This window comes from Lontra canadensis, unplaced genomic scaffold (assembly GCF_010015895.1).
Source record: "Lontra canadensis isolate GAN:19392208 unplaced genomic scaffold, GSC_riverotter_1.0 scaffold71, whole genome shotgun sequence".
In the NCBI taxonomy this organism is placed as follows: Eukaryota; Metazoa; Chordata; class Mammalia; order Carnivora; family Mustelidae; genus Lontra; species Lontra canadensis.
The window spans coordinates 10,934,080-10,944,717 of NW_022631065.1; the positions used below are offsets into that span (position 1 = coordinate 10,934,080).

General features: G+C 55.4%; 1 protein-coding gene across 8 annotated transcripts in view; it reads left to right on the forward strand.

Moving 5' to 3' along the window:
* Positions 1–8,852, forward strand: part of DCTN1 (dynactin subunit 1) — a 29,354-nt gene extending 20,502 nt beyond the window's left edge. For 5 of the 8 annotated variants that reach the window (XM_032880745.1, XM_032880740.1, XM_032880742.1 and 2 more), the window contains 21 exons: positions 42–201; positions 314–418; positions 595–786; positions 874–990; positions 1,237–1,389; positions 1,996–2,156; positions 2,262–2,430; positions 2,693–2,761; positions 2,994–3,056; positions 3,165–3,314; positions 3,477–3,638; positions 3,721–3,852; positions 4,082–4,207; positions 4,454–4,596; positions 4,876–5,042; positions 6,387–6,401; positions 6,593–6,726; positions 6,841–7,033; positions 7,255–7,334; positions 7,878–7,967; positions 8,372–8,852. In XM_032880745.1, coding sequence (XP_032736636.1) covers positions 42–201; positions 314–418; positions 595–786; positions 874–990; positions 1,237–1,389; positions 1,996–2,156; positions 2,262–2,430; positions 2,693–2,761; positions 2,994–3,056; positions 3,165–3,314; positions 3,477–3,638; positions 3,721–3,852; positions 4,082–4,207; positions 4,454–4,596; positions 4,876–5,042; positions 6,387–6,401; positions 6,593–6,726; positions 6,841–7,033; positions 7,255–7,334; positions 7,878–7,967; positions 8,372–8,509 — 2,719 coding nt within the window. In that variant the 3' untranslated portion in view covers positions 8,510–8,852. The remainder of the gene's footprint in view (positions 1–41; positions 202–313; positions 419–594; positions 787–873; positions 991–1,236; positions 1,390–1,995; positions 2,157–2,261; positions 2,431–2,692; positions 2,762–2,993; positions 3,057–3,164; positions 3,315–3,476; positions 3,639–3,720; positions 3,853–4,081; positions 4,208–4,453; positions 4,597–4,875; positions 5,043–6,386; positions 6,402–6,592; positions 6,727–6,840; positions 7,034–7,254; positions 7,335–7,877; positions 7,968–8,371) is intronic. The other 3 variants (XM_032880741.1, XM_032880747.1, XM_032880748.1) reach the window with 1 other exon arrangement.
* Positions 8,853–10,638: the final 1,786 nt, after the last annotated feature.

Genomic DNA, 10,638 nt, shown 5'->3' on the forward strand with positions numbered 1-10,638 from the left:
ACACAGCACTTCCTCCCTTCTCCCTCTCTGCTTCTCCACAGGATGCGGGATCTTTCTTCCTCTGAGAAGCAAGAGCATGTGAAACTCCAGAAGCTCATGGAGAAGAAGAACCAAGAACTGGAGATTGTGAGGCAACAGCGGGAGCGTCTGCAGGAGGAGCTGAGCCAGGCAGAGAGCACCATTGATGAGCTCAAGGAGCAGGTCTGGGGAGCCCAGGCCCTCACCCAGGGGACCCCTCTCTTCAAAGGCCAGTGCCTCCTCTTTCTTGGTGCCTTTCAGCAGCTCTTCCCCCTGTTCTCTCCTTATAACACAGGTGGATGCTGCTCTGGGTGCTGAGGAGATGGTGGAGATGCTAACAGACCGGAACCTGAATCTAGAAGAGAAAGTACGAGAGTTGAGAGAGACCGTGGGAGACTTGGTAAGAGAATAGACCCCTGACTTCCCACCCTGGCAAAGGGTATTTGGAAGGCACTTGCTGAAAGAGGGACTGATAGGACCTCTGACCTTTGAGCCGGCTGTGTGGTGAGTGGCCCACCCTGACCTGCTACCCTGACTCTGCCTTTCCTTTGCCGCTACTGCCTTGTGGCCTCCCAGGAAGCGATGAATGAGATGAATGATGAGCTGCAGGAGAATGCACGAGAGACAGAGCTGGAGCTGCGGGAGCAGCTGGACATGGCGGGTGCGCGGGTCCGGGAGGCCCAGAAGCGTGTGGAGGCAGCCCAGGAGACGGTCGCAGACTACCAGCAAACCATAAAGAAGTACCGCCAGCTGACCGCCCACCTTCAGGTGCCTGTGTACCCCCTGTTGTCCACCCACCATCACCCTGGGCTCCCTTGTGACCCAGCTGTGCCTCATTGTCTCTCTCTCTCCTAGGATGTGAATCGGGAACTGACAAACCAGCAAGAAGCATCTGTGGAGAGGCAGCAGCAGCCACCCCCAGAGACTTTTGACTTCAAAATCAAGTTTGCTGAGACTAAGGCTCATGCCAAGGTCAGGGGAGTGGATAGGCCAGAGAGTGGGGAGTGTTGGGGCATCCAGACTGGCTGTGGTTATAGGCTGATCTGGCGTGGGGTTCTGGACTTCACGTGGCTGGAGAGGGGGATGCTTTGCATGGTCGTCTGGAAGACTCCTCACTAGGGCTTGTCCCAGAAGCAGGGGGCCTGGTGGAATGAGGTATGATAGTTCCGAGGCTCTCTCCAGCCTGGCTGAGAGCCCACCTTCCTGTCCACCTCACAGGCAATTGAGATGGAATTGAGGCAGATGGAGGTGGCCCAGGCCAACCGGCACATGTCCCTGCTGACGGCCTTCATGCCTGACAGCTTCCTTCGGCCGGGTGGGGACCATGACTGCGTCCTGGTGCTGCTGCTCATGCCTCGTCTCATTTGCAAGGTATGGCTGGTCAGTCTAATCACTTGCTGTGTAGCAGGCCCAGAGGATGCTGAGTGAAGATCGCGGTCGGTGTTCCTGCTCACAGAGTTTATCTTGTGGTGGAAGAATGCAGTGGGCCAAGTCGCAGATGCATGCGCATTACAGATGCTGGGCTGTGAAGGGCAGGCGGCTTCTCTGAGACAGCACTACTGGGGCTCTGATTCAGGTGGAAGGGTGGCACCAAAGGAAGAACATTGGAACTGAGACCCAGAAGGTGACTAGGAGCTAGTGCGGGGGATGACTGTCAGGATAGGATTCAGGTGAAAGGGTAGTGGGCGCAGTAGCTTTAAGGCAGGAAAGAGCTTAGCCCCACTGGTTCACTACCCTTTCATCTCCACATCCCAAATCCTCACAACTGCCGGTGATCACATCATTATCCTTTCCCTCGGTGAGACTCCCTTGCCCACCTAAGAGCTGTTTCTGCTTTCCTCCACATGTGTCCATGTGCTATCCCCTCCCCCCCCCGCCCAACCCTCCCGCCTAGTTGCTCAGTTTTGTGTCCTGTGTTCCTGAGTCTGTTCTCCGTCCTCTGCTCTGAGCCCAGGTCCCTGGTGCTTCTTCCCACAGGCAGAGCTGATCCGGAAGCAGGCCCAGGAGAAGTTTGAACTAAGCGAAAACTGTTCAGAGCGGCCCGGGCTCCGAGGAGCTGCAGGGGAGCAGCTGAGCTTTGCTGCCGGGCTGGTGTACTCGCTGAGTCTGTTGCAGGCCACGCTCCACCGCTATGAGCAGTAAGTGACCCCCGGCCCCTGCCCCAGGACCACAGGGCCAGGATTGGATGGAACTGAGAGCTCCTGGCAGGCCTTGGCCTCAGAGGACCCTTTTCTGGTCTCCAGTGCCCTCTCTCAGTGCAGCGTGGACGTGTATAAGAAGGTCGGCAGCCTCTACCCTGAGATGAGTGCCCATGAGCGTTCCTTGGATTTCCTCATTGAGCTATTACACAAGGATCAACTGGACGAGACTGTCAACGTAGAGCCTCTCACCAAGGCCATCAAGTACTACCAGGTCTGGGGCGAGAATTCGGCTTGGCACAGCAGGGAGGGAAGGTTTCTTCTGCTGAGGCTGTTGCCAGTGTGGCCAAGGCTGTATGTCCTAGGCTCGCTGCTTAAGGCTTGGCTTGCTCCTAAACGGACTTGCCTGAGGATGCAGCTTCTTGGGGTCTCAGATTCTCTTATACCTCTGGAGTCCTGTGGTGACTGGGGCAGTTTGGGGAGAATTCTCCATCCTTCCAAGGTCTGAAAGCAGTCTGTTTGTCATTTCTCATCAGCATCTGTATAGTATCCATCTTGCTGAACAGCCCGAGGACAGTACCATGCAGCTGGCTGACCACATTAAGGTGAGGTGTCTGGGCCAGTGCTTGAGCCCCCTGTAGAGGTCAGCAGTGGGGGACATCAGGTCAAGAGACCTGGCCCTTAGGTGTCAGGTGTCCCATAAGACTGGAACAGTCAGATCAGGAAAGCCAGAGAACCGACATCTTTGTTGGTGGAGAGGAGGGACTTGTTAGAAATAGCGACGGGGCAGAAGGGCTCCTGTTGGGGGCTGACAACCACACGCATCTGTCCTTACAGTTCACCCAGAGTGCCCTGGACTGCATGAGCGTGGAGGTGGGACGGCTGCGTGCCTTCTTGCAGGTGAGAGCACAGCCAGGTCTTTTTCACTTCCTTTTCTTCATTAGTTCCCACCTGTTCACCTCCAACCCTAATGCTATCTTGGTTCCCTATTTCCTGTTCCCTGAGTAGGGTGGCCAGGAGGCTTCAGATATTGCCCTTCTGCTCCGTGACCTGGAGACATCGTGTAGTGACATCCGCCAGTTCTGCAAGAAGATCCGAAGGCGAATGCCAGGGACAGATGCTCCTGGGATTCCAGCCGCACTGGCCTTTGGAGCACAGGTTTAGGGCAGCGAAGGGGGAAGGAAAGGAAGCTGAGTAGAAGCAGGAGGGGCCTAGAGTGTTGAGGTCTGCATCTGGTCAGGGAACAAGAATGGTCTAGAGGTAGCTGGGAGCTCTGGCGCGGGACCTGGGGTGGGTTCCTGACTCTGAACTGTCGCTCAGGTGTCGGACACGCTCCTAGACTGCAGGAAACACTTGACGTGGGTGGTGGCCGTGCTGCAGGAGGTGGCAGCTGCTGCCGCCCAGCTCATTGCCCCACTTGCAGAGAATGAGGGACTACCTGTGGCTGCGCTGGAGGAGCTGGCTTTCAAAGCGAGCGAGCAGGTAGGCCTGGATGGCTGGACAGAGGTGGTGGCAAAGTCCTGGGGCCAGTGTGGGATTTTCACCGCTGCCCTTGCTCCTGCAGATCTATGGGACCCCTTCTAGCAGCCCCTATGAGTGTCTGCGGCAGTCGAGCAACATCCTCATCAGTACCATGAACAAACTGGCCACAGCCATGCAAGAGGGAGAGTATGATGCAGAGCGGCCCCCCAGCAAGGTGGGTAGGGAGCTCTTTGGAGGTGCTCGAGGACCCCAGAGGAGCCAGACTTACAGAGTTGCTGCTGGTGTGGGAGGGCTGGGAGAAGGGAGAAGGTGGGAGAAGGGAATCTGGAGAGCACCACCCTGCTTGGAAGGCAAGGCTTTCCCTGTGCCCAACTCTCTCTGGAAGGAGCACATTGGTGACCTCCTCTCCCCATTTCTGCCTTTTGCTCTCACCTGACCCCTAGCCTCCCCCAGTTGAGCTGAGGGCTGCAGCCCTTCGTGCAGAAATCACCGATGCTGAAGGCCTGGGCTTGAAGCTTGAAGATCGAGAGACAGTTATCAAGGAGTTGAAGAAGTCATTGAAAATCAAGGTGAGGGGGGAGGGTAGGCTCAGGATCTGCGGGGCCAGGAAATACTGCTGAGGTATAGGACAGCTTTGAGTGTTAGGGATCTCCTGGGACTGAAACTGGTTGGGGGTTGAGGGGAGAAGTGGCACCTGTGATCAGTGGGGAGAGCACCTGTGGGCCCTTTGGAGCCTTCTGGTTCGTGGTCTGTCCCGGGTCCCTGGAGCCCATGAGAGGATGTGAGGGAACTAGACACTCTCTGTCCTTGTCCAGGGGGAGGAGCTGAGCGAGGCCAATGTGCGGCTGAGCCTCCTGGAGAAGAAGCTGGACAGCGCTGCCAAGGATGCAGACGAGCGCATTGAGAAAGTCCAGACTCGGCTGGAGGAGACGCAGGCCCTGCTGCGGAAGAAGGAGAAGTCAGGCACTTTCCCTGCATCCCTGCTTGTTCCACTCCTTCCTGCCAGCCGCTCTCCCTCCTAACCACCCCCTTCCCGGGCCGTCTCCGAGTGAGACTCTCCTCAGGGGAGGTACCATTTGCCTTCCCCACTGCCAAGCCCATTGTGTCATCCCACTTGGAGCATGTGCTGCTCCCGGCTCCTCACCAGCAGGGCTACTCTGAGGCCCTGTCAGGGCTGAGAAGTGGGGCTGGTGCTCTGGGGAAGGGACCCTGCCCAAGCCCAGATTGTCTTCCGCAGGGAGTTTGAGGAAACGATGGATGCACTCCAGGCTGACATTGACCAGCTAGAGGCAGAGAAGGCAGAGCTGAAGCAGCGGCTGAACAACCAGTCGAAGCGCACGATCGAGGGGCTCCGGGGGCCCCCTCCCTCGGGTATTGCTACCCTGGTCTCTGGCATAGCTGCTGGTGAGTGCAGTGGGAGAGGCAGCGTTAGCCCAGCGGAGACTGAATGGCTTCCCTCCGGTCCTTGGCCTCAGTCTGGTTTCTCACCCCCTCTTCCTGGATGTTCAGCCAGGGATGTGTGTGCCCGGTTTTGCTCTGTGAAAGCTTTTTACCAAGTTTTTACTGCTCCTGAAGATAATACGCAGAGTCCCACTGATCAAGCTCGTCAGCGGAGCCCAGAGTTACGACGACAATTAGACTCTAACAGATGCCCCTTTTGGGTCTGGTCTTTCTGTGCCAGCCCAATATCCCAGACAGTCATCAGCCTGCAGCAGATTAGGCTCATTTTGCTGCTGTATCCAGCCATGCCTGATGCCTGATCTTGATTGCTCTTCTGCTTGCACTTTGTATTTCTCTCTACCGAGTTCACGTGCCTTTATCCTGTGGAATGGCTGTCTTTTCCATTGCTGAGTTCTCCCACTTCCACTTGGGACTTGTGTTCTGACCTCTCTCTGGTCTCTAGTATGGTCAGGGCCCTTTACCTGGAGTTTTTCTGGTTCTGAAGCCCAGTCTCCCTAGTTTTCCAGGACCAAGGGGGTGTCCACTGCTGTGCTGGTTCTCATCTGCCCTGTAGTTTTCCAGTTTCTTTCTTACTTCCAAAAGACAGGCTCCTTGGCCTGAAGCCCTCAGGATCTCTAGAGCTCCCCTGCTATGCCTGTCTTGTCAGTTCGCCTTCACTAGGTTCTTGTTCTCACTAAAGCCCTCCTCACTGGTGCCTCTTGTTCTTGGGAGGTGACCGAGGACTTGCTGGCCTTGGACTTGTGTGGTATAGTTGGCTCCTGTTCCTTGGGCAAGGGGTCTCCAGAGTTACCACACTGTGTTGTAGCACAGGCTCTCTAAACCGATACTGGTTATGATTCACAAAATTTCCCACTATAAAAAGAGCGTCTTTCGCCCCAGAATAATGGGGAACCCAAGGAGCAGGGAATGCAGCTGCACCTTCAACTTCAGCTTTGCTGCCGTGGAACAGTGTAGGTGCAGACATCTCTGGGTCTCGGGAGCAATCCCTCTGCCCTTCTTAGAGATGGAGTGTGAGGCAGGGAGCAGGAACACCTCCTGCCCCAAGTGCTCCCTCCAGTGCGCACCCCCACTGCGGCTCTTCCTCACGCGTCACTCCTCTTTCACACATACTTGCTCTTCCTACAGGCGCAGAGAGCAGGGGCAGGTTCTTGTCGCAGTGGGCGTGAGGGTTAGGAACAGGTGTTCCTGCAGATTGTGTCCAGGACTCCTCTGGTGTGGCTCCTTAATCCCAAGTCCTAACTTATCTCTCCTCTCTTCCTGCTCCCCCATGGGCTGTCCTGAACACAGAAGAACAGCAGCGAGGTAGAGAGCCTCCCTGGCGGGGGTTTGCCAGGGCTGTGGGAAGTGGGTCTGGGGGAGCAGGGTAAGACTCCCCCCTTGGGAGCAACCAGGACTGGAGGTGGGAGTGGATAATGAAAGGGGATGAGCAGGGATGGGGCCCATCTTCCACCCTCTTCGCTTGGGGCTGATGACATTGGTCTTGGTACATGCAGGAGGTGCCCCTGGGCAGGCTCCAGGATCTGTGCCAGGCCCTGGGCTGGTGAAGGACTCACCACTGCTGCTTCAGCAGATCTCTGCCATGAGGCTGCACATCTCCCAGCTCCAGCATGAGAACAGCATCCTGAAGGTGAGGGGGTCACAGGAATGACTGGGGTGCAGATGGAGTCCACCTGCCCCATTGATGATAGATGGCAGGGCCTTCTGTTGCTTCTTACCACCATTCCTCTTCTTCCCCCCACAGGGAGCCCAGATGAAGGCATCTTTAGCAGCCCTGCCCCCTCTTCATGTGGCAAAGCTCTCCCCCTCACCTCACGAGGGCCCTGACAGTGAACTAGCAGCTGGTGTGCTGTATCGTAAGACCAGCCAGCTGTTGGAGACGTTGAATCAACTGAGCACACACACCCACGTAGTAGATATCACTCGTTCCAGCCCTGGTATGGACCCATCAACCCATGAAATGAGTAACATACCCCCCCTCCCTTTGCCCCAGGGCTGTAACCCCTACCCAGGCATGTGCCATATGGTAGAGCTTCTTCCTAGCATTGCATTCTGGCTTCGGTGCTCAGTTTGCTTGATTCATCCATTCTCTTATGGACCTGCTCCGTGAGAGGGTCTACTGGGCCTTGATGGGCCTCACTAGCTTCCTTCCCCACAGCTGCCAAGAGCCCGTCGGCCCAGCTCCTGGAGCAGGTGGCTCAGCTCAAGTCCTTAAGTGACACCATCGAGAAACTCAAGGTTAGCTCAGACCCTACTCTTCCTCGGTCTACAGAGTTTGCTTCATAACATTCCCTGCTGGAGCCCTTAGTACATTTGTTTCCTTGGGCATTCTCAGTGTTCCTCTGGGCCCAGCCCTGTGCTAGACAGCACCCTGGGGAGGAGGTGGAGGGCAAGGCAGGGTTCCTGTCTCAGAAGCTCACTGTTTCGGTGCAAACAGAAGACAGATTCTCATCAACAAATTGGGTTGAGCTAGGATCATCTTTAGGGCATGGGGTTCGGGTGCAGATTCTTTAGTGCTGAGATCACTGCGGCGGGGGTGTAGAATGGTTGGGGGTGGCTTCCCAGAGGCTGTAGAGTCGGAGTCAAGCTTTAAAGGATAAGTGTCTGTAAAGTAAGGATGTTGGATAGGGATGGGGTTGGAGGTGAGAGCAAAAGTATGATGATAGGACCAGGTCCCTGCTTCTCCTGATCCTGGCGTCCCTGTGAAACCAGGGAGATTCTGGGCTAGCCTGGGCTGGGGGTGTTGTTGCTTAAATGAATCCTTGTTCTCCTCCTTGCCAGGATGAGGTCCTTAAGGAGACCGTATCTCAGCGCCCTGGAGCCACAGTCCCCACTGACTTTGCCATCTTTCCTTCATCAGCCTTCCTTAGGGTAAGAGGGAGAATGAGGAGAATTGAGGCCTCAGGTGGGTCCTTCCCTCTTCTCCAGAATATGAAGCAGCCTTTGGGGGCTCAGGTCAAACAACTGCACATCCTGAGTTAACTGGCCAAGTCTTGTAAGCAAGCAACTCAGATGTGCTTGCAGTGCTTCCAGAAATCCCAGTATTTTAGCAGTTGAACATCTTCTATGACTTTTGACACCTGGAGAGGCTCAGAACTCTCTTGACAGACTCTGTACCCCAGTTCTGATTGGGAATATGTAGTCACCATAGTCTAGGAGCCCCAAAGTCTGTCTCATGGGGGCTGCCTTTGTCCCAGTGCTCAGGGTCCCTGTCAGTGGCACACAGCTCAGGTGAACCTCTGACCTGGGGACCTCTTCCCCTTGCCAACTCCCAGGCCAAGGAGGAGCAGCAAGACGACACGGTCTACATGGGCAAAGTGACCTTCTCGTGCGCAGCTGGCCTTGGACAGCGACACCGGCTGGTGCTGACCCAGGAGCAGCTGCACCAGCTTCATGGTCGCCTCATCTCCTAAGTGCTCCTTCCACCCCATGCACTTCTACCCTCCGCCCTCCTGGTGCCACTCCACCTGACGCATAGCCTCCTCAGCTAGTCCCCATTGTAGAACTGTGTGCACAGCTGTTCCTGCCCTGCTCAGCTTTATTTCCACCTGTCAGTGCCCTGCCCCTGCCCCTTGACTTGGGTTCCCCTATTTCCATTCCTTGGCCTCTGCCAGGATTTGCTGGTTAGCTGCTCCCTCCTTCCTGAGGGGCCTCAGGGCATGTGGGGGGTAGGCTGAGACCCCACCACCAAAGGTTCAGTGAGGTTCCCCTGATAGAGGACTTCACCCCTTGATTAAAGCAACTTCTGCTTCAGTGCTTTCTGTGTGGTGTTGGCAGTGGGTCTTGGGCCTTTTGGTTCAGAGCAGGAGTGGAGGAGAAGGGATGCTGAGGAGGCTTTGGCTGTGCCAGATTTGAGGGTCCCTCTCTGTAGAGACCAGTGGAACGGCATGCCCCTAACACTCATGTGCACGGAGTTACTGTGAACAAGGGGAAAAGGGCTAGACCAGGGGCTTGGCACCCAAGTTCTTTATGGAGTTAGGGGAGCTAGGACTTAGGGTCAGCCACCCTACCTCCATGCATCTGTCAGCCAGTTCCCACTCACAGCAGAGGGACCGTTCCAGAATGCAAACTGGGCCATATTATTCCCTGCTTTAAATCCTGAAATGGTTCTTCCAACTAAAATTTCTAATTTAAATAAAATCCTGAAGTCGTTTCTCTACGTATCTAGAGATACTTTAAATTCACTAGAAGTGCACACAAGGCCATCTGTGTTCTGGGTCTTGCCCACCTCTCCAGCCTCTCACGGGGCTACTTGTCCACGTGTGCCTTGTTGTCTTCCCTTAGTGACTCCCTGCAGTTGCTTTGGCGCCCTGTGCTCTTTCAGGCTCCTTTCCGCTGCCCGGAATGCCGGCCACCTCCTGCCCTCTGCTCCCCTGCGTGCCCCACCCCTCCTCAGCTGACATCCTGTTCGTTTATTAAGACAGCCCTGGCATTGCCACCTTAGGAAATCTCCAATTCTGTGGCCTCTTGGGTGCTCCCGTACCGGAGGGAGTAGAGAATGTGAACGTTTTTTCCAGGTGTGCTTGGATTTAGTGGCTTTGTTCTTTGACAGGGTTTCTAACCTTTGGTTTGCTTTCTCAGTGGCAGAATGGGAAGAATGATGCCTCTCAGGGTTGCCGTGAAGGCTAAAAGAAAGAACACGTGCTGGCTTCCAGCACCGTGGCCCATGCCCCGCAGGCCTGTTTCCCTTCCCAGTGCCTGCACCCACAACACTGCTTCATACCGGGAAGCATCTCTAGTCATTGCAGTCATCAGTTAACCCTTTGGTTACCCACCGTAGACAGAGTGAGAGAGTTCCTAGAGGTTGTCTTTTATCTGGGCATCTCCCAAAACACAGGGAGAAGAGCACATGTTTGGGAAGGAGAGCTGTGAACTTCATTTTGGAAATGGATATGAGGTGCTTGGAAGAATGTATGAGTGCAGATGGCCCTGGGCAGTTGGAGCTGAGGTCTGGAGCTTAGCACAGAAGTCTGGATTGGAGATAAGTTTCGGGGATGAGTTGTGTCAGTGGTGGTTGGTTTGGATGAGGTGTAGGATGCACATGAGGTTTAGTCCAGGTCACTTAGAGAACTGAACCAGAGGCAAAGCCAAAGTGTAGTGCTTTATAGTAACTGCAGTCCCAAAGCACTGTGACTGAGGAAGAGGGCCGGAAACTAGGCAGGGAAGGAGAAGAAACAAGTTTTGTTTCAATGAGTCGCCCACTGCTTCGCCAAAGCACAGCTAGCCGCCTACCCACATGGGCTGTCTCCGGAGAGACCGTTCACAAGCACGGTACCTGGCTGCAGCCTCACACTGGGGTCGATGGGGGGGGGTAGAGAGCAGATTCGCCTGTTCTCTTTCTTGTCTTCTGTCTTCTGTGGTCCCAGTTTGCCCTGTGAGGTGTTGCTCTTCCTCACTTGCTGGGATTGTATGACTTGGCCACGGGAAAAGCCAGATCCCATGCCCTGTAGTCCCCCAGGTCCTGAAGGAGTACGGTGAACAGAAGGCCACTGGCCTGCAGGACTTGGTCAGGGCAGAGCAAGCGACTGATGGCTTGGGAATC